Below are 18,821 nucleotides of genomic sequence, written 5' to 3'. Positions count from 1 at the left end.
AATTAATTTATTTATTTTGGGTGAGTTTACCGTAGGAGTGGATCAGCTAAATGGAAAGAAAAGGGCAGGGGAGAAGAGGGTATTGGGCAGATGTGGAGTGAAGGTGAGGTGAAGAGACAGTGAAGGAGGAGTCAGGGGAATGGAAGGGTCAGAGCAAAAAAGTAAATCAGTACAGGGCAGAGAAAGTACAGTCAAACTGTAGAAAGTACTTTGAATGTCCAGAGATCTAAAAGGTCCCTGCTTTGGCTTCTTCCACCCCTGCCAGCTTGAATCTCTAGCTGGCTCCTCTCTGCATTCCACACTGGGGACACCACCTGGGGCCTAACGCCCTGCACAGTTCTGGATTCAGAAGGCTGCTGGGGGAAAGGGTGGGCCCAGCTGTTTGCCATTTTATCCCTTACTTCCCCCTCCACTCCCTCCTACTGTGCAGCAGTTTGGCTGCTTCTGCCTCTACTTGTTGGAGTTTCTGCCTGGAGTCTCTGGTTAACCCCTTTTTCTTCCCAAATCATTTCTGGCTATGACCCATTTTCCCAATTAATATGAACTTTTATTATGAAAATTTTTTGCTAACTGAAAATTAGACAAGATGACATTCAGTATCTATATGGGGGATGGGGGGTCAAAGAGGGGTGAAGACAGAAAAAGCAGTCATCCAGACATTAAGCATGGGCTTTGACTTGCTAAACTTCAACACGTTCTCATTGGTGTCTTGATCCTGGGTTCTCCTTCACATTCATCCTCACAGCAATCCTTGCATCCCATTTCCTCATTTCCATGCAGTAGTTTCCCTATCTCCATCTAACAACGGCTTATATTATCATCAATATTAATGCACAAAAGGCCCAATCCAAAGCCCGTTAACCACTGGGACACTTTCCACTGACACAGTGGGGTTTGCATCAGGCTCAAGTGGATCAGCAAGATATAAAAGTCAATGCAACGTTTTTAAGAAAGGAAAGCACACCGTTGATGTTCTACAAATAACAAACAATAGTAGTACTTTGAATGGTGTAACAAAATATGAGAAGACAGAATGAAGTCATTTTTATACCTAGTGGTAGCAGAAGGCTCAATGGGTGGAAATCCAAAAGCATTCACGTGGAATACTTGATCCTCATACCAGCCTAGGAAGTTTAATCCCCACCCCACAGAAATACATTTTAGTAAATTGAACATATCTTTAACGCTGTATTTTATACTAACATTGTTCCAATTTTATAAAAAGCAAAAGCGGAAAAATATGAAAATGACACTACTTCCACCCTTTCTTATTTATTTTTCATTTAGTTAATTATGAAATCTTTAAAACATTATGTATTACCATAAAACAAGAAATTGTTCATATTATGTAGATTATATTATATTATGCATGTTGGAATTATTTATATATTATAAAATAAAGTGCTAACAATAAGAAAAATTGTCCACCTGAACTTATGCCAACATAGACACTAAAAGCCCCAAGTCTGCACTTAGACACATGTGCTCAAATTTACTGCTGTGTGTAGTCCCATCACAGTGTTTGCAGGGTTAGCACCTTACTAACAAGATAAAACATTTTGCAATCTGAAAATAATGTATTTGCCTCATTAAATTATTTTCTAGTCCCACACCGACGTTGCCACTGTTTCCTTTCCCTAGTTTAATTATATTTTTCTTCATGCACATTCTGTCCACACAAACTGAACACCCAATCTTGAGAGGTGCTAAGCACTGTTGGGTCCCACTGATTTCACTGGAAAAAGAGTACTCAGAACCTCTCAGGGGTGAAACCCATAAGACAGCTATTGGCTGTGAAAGATCCAAGCTCAGGGGCAAGAGTTTCAATCACACACCCAGTTCACAGACAAACCTCAGTAGCATAAATACTGACTTAAATCATTTGCTTCTTTATCCACCTCAAGAGGGTATATTGTTACAATAATGGTCCGAAGAGAAAGGATAACATTTTAAAAGTTGGCAAAAAATTTTGTTTTACCTTCTGCCAAAACAAAGCATGATTCAGTATATAGGCCACTGTGGAACTGGTGCAAAGCTGTTAAGGACAATGTTCTTGTTAGATGGGGATACTGAAAGAAATTCCTTTAAAATCTATTTTACAGGTGGTGTAGTAAGGCTGGTTGGTGGCAGTGTAAATGCATTACACGCTGAGTGAGAGTAAGGTGATCAACCTGGTAGTTGGCTGGATGGATAGCATGTTGAACAGGAACATCCCCCAACTCCAGACAGGTTTCCAAGAGGCAGAATACAAACCCCACTGCAACAAGCCTATCTCCATTACAACAAGCCCTTTTTGTGTCTTTGAGCTGAGGCAAACTCAGTTATTAGCATGGAAAAAAGTGGAGAACTGCAGTTGTGTATGTGTACTTTTAAAATGTAATCGTTCGCCTTTTTAAAGTGTGAAATGATGCAGTTCTACAGTAATTTTTCTGAAAACCTCTTAAATCCCTAAGATTCTCAGAAAGGATATTGCTTTACTAAGGTCTAGCTGAACAACTCCTGTAGGATCTTCCAAGAAAAATTTCCCCTAAAAGTTAAAAAAAAAAAAAAAAAAATCAAAAGCATATCAAAACAATGTATACCTCTAGATCAACGGAGATTGTGCTATCACACTCCAGAGAGAAGCAATACAGAGCCCACACTATGGTCAGGGACCCTTTTGACCCCCAAATCAGAGCTGATAACAGGGTAAAAGCATCTCCATTCCCCATCTCCAGCAAGCACTGCATGTGGCTGCATACTGGGGAAGACATTATGGGAAAATGGGTTAACCCTTTTTCCTATATTGTTAGTACCTACTTATCCTTAGACACTGGTTCAGAGAATTCATGACTCCAGTGGCGATCACCCTTTGCTGGATTTTTGGACAACAGAGATCTCACACAAACTCCCAAACCATTCTTACAGAACGGATTACTCAGGCACCAAAAGGACCTATTGCTGGCTTCTTCGTAACAAAAACAAAGATTTTCATTGTGCTGGTCCATGCCAAACAAACCAATTTCTAAAACCAACCCTCAACCTAACCACCTCTGATTTTAGCTAACAACTTACATCAGTGATAGAACCAGATTATCATTAGGCACACTGCATATTTTTAGCTTCAATCTTAATTTTTAACATGTTTCAGGGCATATAAAGGGAAAGCATTTGATACACTTATTAAAGAAAAATCATGTCAGATGTTTAAACTTTACAATTTCATCCTTTAACTGCAGAAGTTGTTTTGATTTTTATATCCTTCTTTATTGCAAGAGGTATATAAAAATGCACTGGCAAGTTCAGACATAACATTTCAGGATTTCAATGGTTGAAGTTGGAACTCTCTAGAAACTGTCTGACTAACAGTCCAGATTTACAGGAAATTGAAGTTCTATAAAATTCTGTCCTTTGAAGAGAAAAATGCAGATCCCTTATGTATAAATTATTGACTGTTCCTAAGAAAGTGTTCCGTATAAAAGACTGTTCCTGCACCATTGACTTAAATAGATGGAGGATCAGACCACAATTGAGATATTTAAGCCATATAATTTTTAAAAATATTGTATTGCTGAAAGCATGACAACTAAAAGACCCCACAATAAAATGTATCCTACCTCTTTTAGCTGTGTTATCATCCCAAGAACAATCACTTCCCCAACTTTAGCTGTATTGCCCAACAGTGTTTCTATTGTTTTAAGCTGGAATCAAAGAGTGTACTAGGTGAGATTTAAATTACACCTTCTATAAATCTGTTCTTAAGTAAGCAAGTTAAGTACCGCACAGTACATGATATAGTTTATATACATAAATTAGTTACAATATGATTCAGTTTTACTGGAAACTTGAGGATACATTTATGTGTCATATGCACCTGTGTATAGGGGGAAAAAGTTGATAATAATGGCTACTAGCTTAAAATTGTTCAGTGGGGGAAACAAAAATGGCAAAAATATGAGAAGTTTAATTTACAAATGGATTAAAATTAAACATACGGGCCAAATTTTGGCCCTGGAATACATTTTGTCAATGATAGTAACATACATTTATCAGCAGAACAGAATTTGAACCACAGAGCTAGCCCACAAGTCATTTGGTAACATCAGTCGCTTTTAAACTAAGAGGAATGGTTAGAAGGACTCAAGACAACACCTGGGTCTCCAGAGTTCTGGAAATGTGATGCAGCTGATACCAAAAGTCCTGTGCAAGGAAGGTGCAGTCTATATCACTACCAAGAAACCATATTTGATTGGGTCACAGATTGGCATTATACTCTAATCAGAAGAAGCAACCTTCTTAGTGTCAGCATATGCATTATGCACGCTCCTAGTGACAGGGGGGAGACATAGCAGTCAAGAAAGTAATATGCTAGTATAGAATTAAGAGGGATTTATTCCAACTCAATTTAGATCTATTTATTTTGCTCTTTCAAAGCCCTTGCAGTGCTTTGGATATGGAAATAAAGGAAGGGTCAGGACAGTGGATAACTGAAAGGCTACCATTTGGTACCTGAATTTCCCAACTGACAGCACAAATAAGGATACAGAAAAAGAGAGCTTATTAGCAGTAGGCTGATGACTTTATTAGCTCTAAATTTGTGAATTTAGTGCTTATGAAAGTGAGGGATGGGGAAAATATCTCAAGCTTAATGGAGGCAGTGTGGGAAGGTTCTCTGCCAATGCACCTCAGCCAGACCTCTTCTCTTCCAGTTAAAAGCTGTTTTTGAGCAGCCCGCTAATTATGCTGAATTGTGCCAGATACAAGGATTTTGTGATGTAGAAAGAGACTAAGACAATAGCAAATATCTCATGTTCACTGGTTACGAAAGTCAGGATTAACACTTGGGTATCAAGTAGGGAAATATTAATTAACTAACCCACACTGAGCATACACTTCTCCCCGACCCCAAGAAAATACCGATATTTTTACCTGGAATTTACTCCTGCTGTCATCAGGATGAGCACCAATCGCTGAAGGAGTAAACAACTCATGCCTATGAGTCCTCTAGAAAAATCGAGATTAATGTGATCTGGTTAAAAATGATCACCACCACCACCACAAAAAAAGAAAAGACGACTCACTACATACACACTATATGAAATGCTATTTTAAAATTCTCTTATTCAGTTTCAGCCAACATCTTTTGATTTGGAAACCACAATATTTTTTAACAAGAATTTACTTCCAAATAATAAACCATAAATAATACCTGGCAATAAAACAGAAGTTTAAGAGGTAACTTTTTAAAGCCATGAAAGAGGTCTTGTTATATATTATTTATAACAACATTGGTGTCTAGGCAGGGAAGAGGTCTCAGTGAGGGACCCATTGTACGAAGTGCTGTATACAAACATGTAGCGAAGAGGCAGTCCCTGCCCTAAAGATCTTACAATCTAAAAAGTTAAGCTCCTGCATTAATCTTTGAACGACAGTGCCTACGTTTACCAGGCAATGTTTTAAAAGTGAATGGCAAAGAGAATGAAGAAAAGTTTTCAGCTTTACAATGGTTTTGTTTCTTTTAATGACTTTTATGCACCCACTAACATGGCACTTGAACACCTGACCCAAAAATAAATGCAACAACAAATAAAACTGAACCCCAATCAGCAACTCAAACTGCTCCAACCCCATACCATCCCAGCATAGCACAAGCAATAACCCAACAAGATCCACAGGCTAATAAATCCCTAACCAAAACAAAATGTGACTGGCACCTCTATTTTAAAATTAAAATAAAACAGCCTTCTGGAAAACCAAAAAGAGTGAGTTCCATAGCCAAAGCCCCCTCTATTGAAAATGCCCTGCTTCCAGCAAACAGGAATGCACATCTCAAACTCTCAGAAGAAGTGCCTCAGTTTATTACAGATACCATGATATTGCATAGGAAAAGAGGAGGCATCTATGGTAATCAGATTCCACATGACCTGGAACTTCACAGATCAGAACCAACACCTTGAATTGCACCTAGTACACTTCATGGAACCCAGGGATCATGTGCTCACACCAACAAATTCTACTAATCAGACAGATGGCTGCATCTGCACCAACTAAAGCTTCCAAGTGGTCTTCTAGGGTAGCTCCCAATAGAGCACATAGCACAAATCTAACCAGGCAATGACAAAAGTATGGATGGCTGTGAGGAGATTCTCCATCCAAAGGAAGAAAGCCGGAGCCTGGAATAGTACATTTTCTAAATGAAAAGATAACTAAATAAAATATCTTAGCAAACAAGGTGCCTCAAATATTAAAGAAAGTATGGGTTTTTTGGTCTTTCAACTTGCCAGAGTCCCAGCCCACACGATAGTAATGACACTACACTTAGTGAAGCACGGAGCCAGCCTACATGAGAATTAAAGAGTCACACACATTCCTCCCTCACAAACATACATTTTTTTAAAAAATGAACATTTAGTTCTTTTAAATTTTTAATGGTTTCTATTAAAAAAAAGTCAGAGAAAAGTTTGGTGCATACTACTCATTTGCAAAGTTTTTATTGTACCCACAAGGTACATAGTAAGACTATTAATAGAAAAGCCTTTCCAAACCTGTGCAATATACATCAATTAAGAAATAAATTCCATCTCCACCTCCCTCCCTAATCCCTCCTCCCGCAACATCTCCAAACTCTAGCAGTTTCCATTATGCATGTGATGTTGCCAGTGCGGCACTGCCTGCAGCATCACTTGAAGCAGTAGCTGGTAGTCCACAGTTTCAGTGGACCTTAAATTTTAAAGCTAAAATAGAATCTGTTTGGTGCATTCAGTATATAGTTCAAAAGTTGGTGTGTGATTCTTAATGTTATTCACAGATCACCTTTCAAACATGATAACAGATACATCAGAATCCATAATGCCATATAATTTCAAAGGATAGTTAATTCAATCTGTAACATATCCTGATTTTATAAGTTTACAACTGTGGCTCACACTAGCTGCTCAACTATAAATGCCTTACTATACATATATGTCTCTCTCAGAACATGAGATGATAGCATTAAACAAACCAAAACCTTTCTTTCACTCACCTGCTGCAAGATGGTGTAGCGTTCACGAAACAACTCTGCTTTATCCCTGGCAGTTCCAAATAAATTTGGTGCAGGATGGTTGGTCATTGATAGACTGGAAGAAAGTTAGTCATGATTTATTTATTTATTTTTAGAAAACAAAGACCCAATGATACTTTAATCTAAATCTCTATATAAGTAGGAAGCTACAAAGTCTTCAACGCCATTGCGTATTTTATTTGGTCAGTGAGGGAGTTTTCTGCTAGGAATCCCATGTATTTATGTATACGGAAGATTACATTCATTTTGTCCCCTTTAACACCAGAGAAGTTTGTCACATCTTTCCAGCTGAGCAGCACCGGACACAACTCTGTTTCTTAAATGAATAAAGATATTATCCTTGTTCTGGCTTAGCAGCACATCTTCACAGAACTCCCAGCTCCTGCCAACCTTGGAAGCTATAGAGTGGGATTCAGAATGAAAAATCTACAGCAACCATGCAGGATGCTTTAGATAGGCCAGCAGAATCATGAACAAAAGTTAAGAAAGGATTCTACTCTAAAGGAAAATAGGTGTAAATTCCTTCACACATATCAGGTAGCTATGAATAGATTACTGTGTGCTGCAACATAAGCAACTTGTCTATAGCGTTTACTACAAAATCAGACAAATAGGAAAAAAACACACACACTTTGTGAGGCATGAATGCCATCTCATCGAAAGGGATGGATTAAGTGCTATATGGACTTTTTCTGTCCCTCATCAAATACCATATAACAAAATGTTCAAACCAAAGAACTGATAGACAAATACATACAACTTAGGGCCACTATCATCACCAGCAGTACAGCATATATTGTACCAATCATCACAGGACAAAGATTACCTATTCTCACTCCATGCTACTGAAAGAGAAAGTCTTGACCCATGGCCCAGATGTAAATATATTTACCTGCCATTATTTACCATGACCCTTAAAACAGAGTAACCTAATGAGTTCAACTAATTTTATATAGAAGTTGTAAACCCTATTTAACAACAACAACAAAAAAAAACCAACCCCCCCCTCAAAAACAGTTTGTTATAATCAGTTTCCTAAAGGCAGTGTGCCCACAACATACTCACTCTTGAATCACATATCATCCATCTTGAGACCAGCACACAATCCAAGAATGAAAGTTCATAGATAGCAAATTTTAACCATACAATAATAAAGGCTTTGATACATGGACAATTAGTAATGTCATAAAAATAGCAGCTGAGACTTAAGAAATGGAAAGACTTACGGTAGAAACTTCTTCCTTTCTGAATTATAAACATAACGTGGAACATCAAAGGCCCCGATAATATTGAAAATGTGTTCTCTGAAACCACAATAGATTTAAAGCTTTATTTGAGAAAAGAACTATTTCAAGGAAACAGCTAACTTCAGTGCTCCACAGAAACCTCGTTTTGAGTAAAAGAATGTCAACACACCCCTTTTGTTAACTCTTTCATTCTTTTCCCCTCCAGTTCCCTCCCCGCACCTCTGACCGTTGTATCTGCATCTCATTTACGGAAAGTATTGTTTTTTAATTCTGTATGGAAATTAAAGAGAAAATAAATTATGTGCTCTTCTTTCTTTCTTTAACAAAAATTGCCAAATTTTTAAACAGAATTTGTCAAGATTATTTATTAATATGCACTGGTACCTAGTTTGAAATAAAATAGCTTTGGTATGGGTCAAGATAATTTTTAAAAAGTGGCTACTACATATGCATGCTCCTTTTCATACCATTTCATGGAAGGGTTGAATGCCACTGAATTTATTGTTGATTCCCTTCCAACAATTAATCTAAGTTTTAATCCTCTTATTATAATTGTAACAGCTTCAGAGTTGATAAAAATTACAGCGTTGATTTGTAATGTCAGGACGTATTGAAGCTTACAGGCAGAAAACATCCATCATTGCCTAAGGGAGAAAATGCCTTCGTTATGGAACAACATGGCTCTCTGACGGATGCTTTGTCTTTGAGTTTATCACAACAGAATTCAAGAGATACAGGAAGGGAGACTCTTTGGTCCACAGAGCTCTATTGACTTCAGAGGTACTCTGCACTAGGATCTACCCACACAGATTTCTCTTCAGGATTGAGACCTACATATGTGAGAGCAACTATGTGAAAAAACTACTTATGTTGTTACAGTTCTAACAAACTGGCAAAAGAGAAAGTATTCCAAGTCAGGTGGGGATATAACCTCATACCTGGGAACTATAGGGTTGCACCACCTTATTGACTTTCTTAATCATTTATCTGCTTTATTCAGTTTGTATTATAATCCCAATAAACACGATTTTAAATACATCCTTTCATATTATCTATGTGTGTGCGTATATCACACACACATAATACTCTCAGCAGCCCCAACAATGGGTCAGTTTTCAAAATTCAGTAACAGTCTAGTAAAAGCAAAGAGTAGAAAAGAGCATCATGAAATGTTTCAAGAACAAAAGATATCTTAAGAAATGCAGAATAATAATAAGATATTGATGAGTAATAATGGAAAAGAGAAAGTCCAACTGAAAATGCACAAAAATAAAGTTCATTCTCAAAAATATTTATTTCTATTTTTTTGGCTGATACTCAGTATATCATATGTGTAACACAAAGCCATAGCATTTTAATTTAAGAATGTTAGAACCATATCACAATCCCTACAGGTCTATACTTGGGAAGCAAATTTCCTAAGAAAGAAGATTACTCAGTTTTAAATTAAATATCAGGAGACAAAAAACACGGAACAATTACTGTATGATTAGCATTGCAGAAAACATCGGACATTTATTCCCTAAGAAGAAATCAGTGAATGCACACTATCTAGCCATAAATTTCAAATAAAAATAAATTTGTATCACCATACATAGTTTCATCTAATGACTGGCTACATTCCTGGACTGCGGCTTCCACTGTGGCCCGTTCAATCATATTAGATGACACTGAAAAGAACGTTTCATAAGATTAAAACTATAGCCTATGGAAAATGACAAGTATTAAATTAAATATGTTTCAAATATTTTACAAAAATGATTCAATATCCTCCTTCAAAGTGTCTCTTAAATATTCTTTACAAATCATTATATTTTCAGCAAATGACATATGGTACCCTAAATTTTCTATGGCAAATTTCTAAAGGCAGTTCATTAAATATATTTGCCAGAAAACGACATCTCTACACAAATCCTCATACTGTATCTGTAGTTAACTCAGAATTTAGAACAAGAGTATTATAGTTAATCCCTGTAAGCCTGCCAAAATAGCCTACAGAAGCTTCATATACTGCAGGTTCATTGTTCCAGAAGCTTTTTATTCAGGGTCATATTATTATTCAAATAGGTTAACACAGTCTGGACAGTCAGGAGAAGCAGGGCTGCCAGGCTTCTGAAGTGGCAAAATTACACTGGTTTTTGATGAAGTGATAAACCTTAATATTTAGCAAAACAGGAAGTCAACAGTAAATATATGTAACATTCATCTATGTTCAAACAGCTTCACTAGAACAAACACCTTAGTGAGCTGTCAGTAGGTTTTTCTTTTTAAAGATTACATTATAAAGGCAGGATTAATTTAGAAGGTTTACAAAAAAAAATGTTACTTACAAGGCTGTTTTTCAACAGCATCAATGATGTTTTCTATTACATCTTCAAGCTCTAATTCATTGACAGACTGAAGAGCTTCAGTAAGATATTTATTAGCTTCACTAATTGGAATGAAAAAATAAGTTAGCCAAGATAAGAAATTAATATTCAATAAATAAAATATATGCTTTATGTCCACTATTATAATATTGACACGTGCACACACAACTGCTGTAAGGCTTGTGGTTATTAGCGAGAAGGAGCATAGAAATAATTATCCTGATCCCATTTAAATCAAATATGCTCGGAAATTAAAAAGTCCCAAGAATAGAATAATTAAGTATAAAGCAGCAGGCCTTGGTGATCTCAACATGGTGATCTCAACAGATCCTACAGGCAGAATGTTCACTGTACAATCCAATGTCCTACCTTACTATGTGGGTTTTTAAGGAGAAGGCAAGACAAAGTTTGATCTATTCTAGAGACCTCATCATCTTGGGGAGACTCTTATTATCTTGACACAGTGAAGTATGATGCTCTGAATACTATCCATGGAAACATTAAAAATAAAAGGGAGAGAAGATAGACATATAAAAGGGAAGGGAATGAAGGAAAAAAGGAGAGAAAACACAGGGAAAAATATTCCTTCCACTTGGACCAGAAACTCAAATTATTATATTCAAAATACCACCTACTCGCTCCCACAGTTCTGGAGTTCCCACTCATCTGAAGGAAGCACTGAAAAGGAAGAATAGAAGCTCTCTTCTTACAAAAAAAATTTGACAGAGTAGTTTGAAGATGTGTATCTATAGACAGGGCTGTCAGATGACTTACACTGCCAGTATACCTACTATTTTGCAATAGAAAGGGGGAAAAAATCAATTTAAGAGATTATTTTTAAAAGCTATACAAAATTCCACTTAAAATAATTTTTTTCATCTATAGTGCTTCCCTAAAACTCAAAGTAAAGGCCAGTATTTAAAGAAAAGCAATTCTGTGATAAATGTCATCTAACTACTGATCAAAAATGACATTTTGGTCAACAGTCTGAACTTCAAAATATTTCACATTTAACCCCTGGGTACCAGGAGTTCTAAACTTAGAATCCTCAGAGATTTCAGTAATGTAGGACTGTAGGACACTGTCCAAAATAATTGTTTTTAAAAATTAAAAAAAAAAATTAATGCCCTGCATAATTGAACCCCCTGTTCAAGCCAAAAGAAAAAGATAATCACTATTGTATTAAGTTCTCTAGAGGAAAAAATATGAGCAACAGAATCATATTATCAGTGAATAATGGAGAACTGAAATGAGGATATTAGTGGCTCGGGGCAAGTCTCCTGTTAGGCTTTGTCTACACTGGAACCTGAACGTCAAAACTATTGTAGTTCAGGGCGTTGAAAAAAAACACACACACACCCCGAACGACAAAAGTTTGCTGACGAAAAGCGCAGATGTGAACAGTGCTTTGTCAGCGGGAGAGCTCTCCTGCCAACAAAGCTACTGCCACTCGTTGGGGGTGGAAATTTTTTTTTGTCAGTGGGAGAGCTCTCTCCTGTCAACAGACAGCAGCTACACTGCACACCTTTTAGCAGCACAGCTGTGTTGCTAAAAGGTGCATACTGTAGACATAATCTTAGATTCTTTCTAGACTAACCCTAGGCCTGCCCTCAAATCAGGCTGCCAGTGGTGTTGAGATGCACAGAATGCTCTACAAAGCCATGTTAATTTCCATGAGGAACCTACTTGAAAATAAACTCATTTCCTTTGCAATCATAGGCCCCAATTCTGAAAAAACTTAGGTATGTGATTGACTTTATGCACTTTGACTACTCATAGTGCGCAAACTAAGCATGTGCCTAAATATCTGTAGGGCCTAAGTATTTGAGATTTAAACCATAGTAGTTAATATGTTTTATACTCACGTAAAGGGAGATCATAGGTCATAAATTTCATACACAAAGTTTATGATGAACTCTAATCTGTAGCAAGAACCTACTCCTATTCTCAAGGCTTTTATTTAGTAAGCCTGCCAGCTGGGTACTCTATTATTTCTGTTAAAATACTTCTAAGTGCAAGAGAAATAAAAGCCTGCCAGCTGGGTTGCAGGAACAGAAGTGACACCAGATATTATAAAGCTCCGACACCCAAAGCGTGTCTGGGGAGTGATAGCTGGACTTACTTTCTGAAGACAGTATTTAAAATGACAAAGGATTCCTTCAACCACTAGCAGGAAGAGTTTTAATTCTGTTCTAGTAAAACACCAAGAGAGGGGATTAAGGCCCAGATCCTCACAGGTATTTAGGCTCCTGACTTCCACAGATTTCATACCAAGTATTCTCATTACTGGGCAGAAGAGACATTGCACATTAAACTGCCTGATTGCTGCTGTCTCTCGCCTGGAGGGAAGTATTTCCCACCTCCCCAGACTCTTATATGGGCCCGTTCTCGCGGACTCGGAGCACCACTCAGGAGTATGTTTTGAGTACCAGTGTCTCCCACTGGTGATGGAGGACGGTGGGTCACCCGCGGGAGGGCCAGGCTCTCCCCACTTGGGGCGACCAGGGTCGGGAGGAGGAATAGGATGGCAGCTGCTTCCCCCCTCCGCCGCCTTGGGACGGGACGGGAGCGGGGCGGAGTGGCACTTGTCAGCCGCTCCCCCGGGCAGGGGAAGGGGGCGCTGCATGTCCCCGCCTCTCTGCCCGGGTTCGTGTGACATTGCCACTCTCCCCGCCCGCTCTGCGCCACCCCGGGCCCGGCTGCGGGCGGAGAGCAGGGCCCGGGCCCCGGGCCCCAAGCCCCGAGCCCCGAGCCCCGGGCCCCAGGCCCCAAGCCCCGGGCCCCAGGCCCCAAGCCAGCCGGCTACTCACGCTCGGAGCAGCAACCCGTGCATCTTGAAGGCAGAGCCCACTTTGCTCCTCAGCTTCTCGGCAGCCATCTTGAACCGTTGGCGCCACCGGCCGCCGGCCCCGCCTCTAGGGGCTGTCCCGGGCCTGTCCCCGGCCAATGGGGCGGCGGGCGCAAGGGCGCGCGTCCTCTTCGGCGGTCGGCTCTCAAGCTTTGCTCCAAGCTCCCCTCAGCTGGGGCCGGCGGCGGGCGTTGGTTAGCTCGGGCGGAGCGGGCAGGGCAGCGCTTGTAGGGAGGGTCATGCGGGAGAGCTGTCTCACAATCGCCTCCATTCCCAGCAGCAGCGGCAGCCCCAGGCCTTGGTCCCATTCTGGGAGGGGGGGACTCCTACACATCATCTGTGACACTGAGCCGTGGGAGTGGGGGAAGCATGAAGTTGCTGGGGCATCCCCAGATGTCCTCTAAAGTTTCCAAGGGGTTTAAAGAAAAGGAGGACTTGTGGCACCTTAGAGACGAACGAACTGGTTAGTCTCTAGGGTGCCACAAGTCCTCCTTTTCTTTCTGCGAATACAGACTAACAGGGCTGCTCCTCTGAAACCTGACATTATGCAAGTCAAGGGGTTTAAATGATTCTTTCCACATCTTGTGCCCCACGGGCTTTTACTGTTCCACGGGGTCTGTCTACATTCCATAATGGTATTTGCAAGGTTATAAACGTTGGCGTTTAAACCAGTCTCTAATAAGGAGGAGGCTAAACCTATAACGGGCAGGGATTATCCCATATCTGCCCACTGTGGGGGTTTCTTGCACCTTTCTCTGAAAGCATTTGATGTTGGCCACCCTCAGAGGCAGGGCAATAACGGATGAGATTGATTAGGGGTCTGACCCAATACAGTACAACAGTTCCTATTGTGTTTGACCCACGCTGGATGACATAAGGTCACTGACCACAGTTTAACAGTCAGCACAGACGAGGTCAGCACCATCTTAAATGGGCCATTCACTAACATGTTGAAGCGCAATAACATTTTGTAATATAGACAGACCCCTGGTGCACATGCCCCGCGACCCCATGTGATCACTTGTTTCAATTTCAAAGCCAGCGGGCCTGGGTGTTGGGTGCCCGAGGTCCTGCTGCCCCGGGATGGGGGCGATAATGCCCCCCACGAAAGAGGGGCCCCTCATCTTGACGGGCTACAGCAAAAGCATGAGACGGTTCTTATTTTGTCGGAAAGGGGGAGCAAACCAGCACAGCAAGGGGCCCTGCACCCTCTACATGAGGTGCAAACTGCACCCACTTCGACCTGCTACCAGTGAGCGGCCCACTTTCTTTTCTGAAGCAGGCGGAAGGAGCTGAGCCACAGAGCCGGACACCTGGCCCCGAGTCGCCTCGCTGATCCCGCAGCCCCCCCACTTCCTCCCACGTGAGCGCCTGATTTGGAGCGGGAGGAGAGGAGGCGCTGCTGTGCTGCTCGTTCCGCTACTCCCCATACTTTGGACCCTCTCCGCTTCCCGTCCGCCGGAGGGTGACCGAGCGGCGGAGAGCAGGTGGCGCTCCAGAAGGGGGTGGCGAGTCGCGGTCGTTGCGGCAGACGCCTCCCTTCCCCCCTTCATAAGATGGCGGCGGGTCCACCTCCTTCTCAGCAGTTCTGCGTGGCCGAGGAACGGAGTGGCCACTGCGCCGTGGTGGACGGGAACTTTCTCTATGTGTGGGGGGGATACGTGGTAAGCAGGGAGGAGGCGGCTTGGGGCATCAGGGGTGGCAATGGGGGGCGGGCTTTGTTGCTGCACGGCCGGGCCAACGCACTGTGCCCCACGGCACCCTGGGCTGGGTGGGAGCAGTGGTTAGTAGCACCCGGGTTCCTCAGCTGCCCCCAAAGGAGCTACCGCTAACTGCGGGTTAATCCTTGTTCCTCGTGAGAGGGCGGCAACCGCCACACGGACAGGGCGGAGGGGGCGTGCACGTTCTTTACGTCAGCTCGGTCGCTGATTGGCGGGGCGGGACATGCCGCGCGGGAAGGGAGCGGGTGTTTCAAGTCTCAGCTGTCGAACGCTCGTGCTGCTGCGCTGGATTCCCAACCGCCATAACGGCCGCCTGTCGAGGCGAAGGGGCACGTGCTTGGTGCCTCCAGGGAGTCCAAGCCTAGAACATGAGAGTGGGGACTTCGCTCCCGTCCCAGATACACTTTCCTCTGCTCCAGTGGGGTGTCCTGAGAAAGATCGCACACACCCCTGTGCCCTATTCACATTTCCCATCTGCTCCACTGGGGAGTGGTTTTCTGAATAAAACACACAGGCACAGCTGTCTGCCCCCCTTCCTGTTTCCAATCTGCTCCGGGAAGGGTTCCTTAGCAAAACTGCTTCCATTTCATTTGTACCTATGTGCTGTCCACCCAGTCACATTTACCAGCTGCTGTGGGAGGGGATCCCAAGTTGGGACTCCTCTCATACCCACCTGTCCCCAGCCACCTTTTCTGTCAAACGTAACTCATGTGAGTGTTCATTAAGCATGGAAAGTGTGACACAGATAAACCACCCTGACACTTTAATACACCAGACTGTTAGGGTGTTAACTGTCATCAGAACAGAGGCAGCTAACAGGAGTTGGGAGGCTATAGCTGTGGAGTCTGTGCTTGGAGGCAGCAGAACTTGATGAGTCGTGCATTTGATCTGGCTGTGGGTTCTTTGACTGTTTGCTCTCTGGGTAGGGACTACACAGCTGGGCAATAGGTACCTGAGTAAGCAGCTGAAATGGATCTGTTTGTTGGTGCGTTGGTAAAGGCCATGAGGTTCTAACCCTTGGAGTTTGATCAGCATAGCTGTTTGAAGTCTCTGAGTGATTAATCGCTCCCTGGTGATGAGGGGCAGAGTTGAACTGAGCTGAGCAGGGAGACTTGGTCACTTGCTAGGCAAATTCAAGAGCCCTGAACAGAGGGCAACTAATAGGAAAGTATCAGAGGGAGTTAAGAGAAAGATTGTGAGAGGTTTTCTTCCAGATTTAGTTCTGCATGCAATTTCAAGATGGCCAGCAATGAACATTGATGGTGACCTGTAATGGATGTATCATTTTTCTTTACTGCCAAAAGCGACTTCCTGTTCATGAAATGCAAATTGGTGGCCATGCTTCAGGATTGGAGGGGCAAATAAAGATAGTATTGAGAAGCTGAGGCATTCCTAGACAGTCAGGTTCAGAAAACATTGGTACCCCAGATTCAAGGAAGAACAGAGTTGGCCACCAAGGAATCAGAAAGGAAGTCCAAGATGCTTCTGGTCGTTACAAACCACCAGGCTGCAAGAGATCATGGAAGCATCCTACATGGATGGAGATAGACGAGGATGGTCAGGCTGTGGCCATCAGAGAGAAGAGGGCTAGGAAGAATTCCACACAGCCAGTAGTTTCCATTCAATAACAGGTCCTCAGTTTGGAAACAAAATCCTGCTGGCGCAAGGGAATGGTGAGTTGTACAGGACACACCTCTTGATGTCAGCTTGCGCCAACCTATAAGAAAATCAAGCTTTCCCACAGAGTTCTACAGCTGTCCAAAGAAGACAGATGATCTTTGTTGGGGATTCAGTACTCAGAAGAATTGAAAGAACATTCTTCAAGGGGCAGGTGGACATCAGAATGGTGTGCTGTCTTCCCAAAGCCAAGTCCTGAGACATTACTCCAAGATTGGATGGGCTTTTGAAGTTGACAGGAAAGGATCCATTGATGATGGTTCATGTTGGCATCAATGACAATGTGTTGCAGGATCTCTCTCAGATAGTAGATGATTTAATGGAACTCAGAAGAGTGCTGAAGATGAATGTCCAGATGATCTTCTCTGTAATCATTCCTGTCCCATGAGCAAAGGAAGACAGAAGTGAACCTCTAGCTACATAAGTGGTGCAGGGTGGAGGGTTTTGGTTTTGTGGAACATTGGTTGGTCCACCTTTTGTGGGAAAAGGGGGTTGTATAGTGTGTCTTCTCTGGCACAAGCTGGCTAGAGTAGTCAGGAGGGATTTCAACTAATAACAAAAGGGAACGGTAAAATGAGAGAAGATATGACCACTCACCACAAAATTGAGATGTTGAGAACAAAATTAATCAAGGTTTCAGAATATCAGCCGTGTTAGTCTGTATCTGCAAAAAGAACAGGAGTACTTGTGGCACCTTAGAGACTAACAAATTTATTAGAAAAAAGAAAAGGGGGACTTGCGGCACCTTAGAGACTAACAAATTTATTTGAGCATAAGCTTTCGTGAGCTACAGCTCACTTCATCGGATGCATTCAGTGGAAAATACAGTGGGGAGATTTATATACAGAGAACATGAAACAATGGGTGTTACCATACACACTGTAACAAGAGAGTAATCACTTAAGGTGAGCTATTACCAGCAGGAGAGCGGGGGGAGGGGCGGGCACGACGGACGGACGACCTTTTGTAGTGATAATCAAGGTGGGCCATTTCCAGCAGTTGACAAGAATGTCTGAGGAACAGTGGGGGGTGGAACATAAGCTTTCGTGGGCTACAGCCCACTTCATCGGATGCATAGAATAGAACATATAGTAAGAAGATATATCTATAGATATATATATACAGATAAGTTGGAAGTTGCCATACAAACTGTGAGAGGCTAATTAGTTAAGATGAGCTATTATCAGCAGGGGAAAAAACCTTTTGTTTTAATCAAAGATGGCCCATTTAGACAGTTGACAAGAAGGTGTGAGGATACTTAACTTAGAGAAATAGATTCAATATGTAGTGTTAGGATATAGATATTCAGGCCTGTCTGCAAAGGCCTGTACTTTAAGAATTTAGGTGTATTCTTATCACTTGGCTAGTTAGAGGTATAAAAGAAAGAATCAAAATCACTGTCTGCCAGTGTAAGGTCCTTCTCTTACTGTGACAGTCTGAGGCCCTGTTCTTAGGCTAAGGCCTTTGGCTAAGCGACAGAGGCAGACATAAGCTGGGAAGCGACTGGTCACATCCTCACATTCCAAAGTAGTCACATTGAAAGAAGGTGCTATTGGGCTGTTAGGAATACAGTCCTGTCCTGATAGTGCCTATCACCTCCAGAGAAAGGGAAATGCCTAGAAGATGTAAAAGGAAATCGAGGTTGATAGTTTTCTGTCTGGTAAGAACTCACTTATCAATAGACACAGCTGGGAAACTCTTATGTCTTTATAGATGTAGTTGTGAAATCCTCACTTCTGTATTGTTTTGTCATTATAGTTCCCACTTTGCTATTGTTTATTGGCATGGTCTCTGTCTGGTTCTGTGATTGTTTCTGTTTGCTGTATAATTAATTTTGCTGGGTGTAAACTAATTAAGGTGGTGGGATATAATTGGTTAGCTAATCATGTTACAATATGTTAGGATTGGTTAGTTAAA

The 18,821-nt window shown here is 41.7% G+C and overlaps 2 protein-coding genes across 2 annotated transcripts in view; one reads left to right on the top strand and one right to left on the bottom strand.

Annotated features, from left to right (window-relative positions):
- The window catches only part of POLE2 (DNA polymerase epsilon 2, accessory subunit), a 28,791-nt gene extending 15,142 nt beyond the window's left edge, over window positions 1-13,649 (bottom strand). The window contains exons 1-10 of the mRNA XM_073350231.2: window positions 13,469-13,649; window positions 10,620-10,720; window positions 9,884-9,959; window positions 8,269-8,346; window positions 7,004-7,097; window positions 4,909-4,983; window positions 3,597-3,680; window positions 2,471-2,527; window positions 1,979-2,027; window positions 1,052-1,124 (exon numbers count right to left, since the gene is read on the bottom strand). Coding sequence (XP_073206332.1) covers window positions 1,052-1,124; window positions 1,979-2,027; window positions 2,471-2,527; window positions 3,597-3,680; window positions 4,909-4,983; window positions 7,004-7,097; window positions 8,269-8,346; window positions 9,884-9,959; window positions 10,620-10,720; window positions 13,469-13,536 — 755 coding nt within the window. The 5' untranslated portion in view covers window positions 13,537-13,649. The remainder of the gene's footprint in view (window positions 1-1,051; window positions 1,125-1,978; window positions 2,028-2,470; window positions 2,528-3,596; window positions 3,681-4,908; window positions 4,984-7,003; window positions 7,098-8,268; window positions 8,347-9,883; window positions 9,960-10,619; window positions 10,721-13,468) is intronic.
- A 1,233-nt stretch (window positions 13,650-14,882) lies between these two features.
- KLHDC1 (kelch domain containing 1) overlaps window positions 14,883-18,821 on the top strand; it is a 68,120-nt gene continuing 64,181 nt past the window's right edge. The window contains exon 1 of the mRNA XM_073350229.1: window positions 14,883-15,170. Within this exon, the coding sequence (XP_073206330.1) occupies window positions 15,063-15,170 (108 nt within the window). The 5' untranslated portion in view covers window positions 14,883-15,062. The remainder of the gene's footprint in view (window positions 15,171-18,821) is intronic.

The sequence above is a fragment of the Lepidochelys kempii genome, chromosome 6 (genome assembly GCF_965140285.1).
Source record: "Lepidochelys kempii isolate rLepKem1 chromosome 6, rLepKem1.hap1, whole genome shotgun sequence".
Taxonomy (NCBI): domain Eukaryota; kingdom Metazoa; phylum Chordata; order Testudines; family Cheloniidae; genus Lepidochelys; species Lepidochelys kempii.
This window is presented reverse-complemented; position numbering and strand designations above follow the sequence as displayed.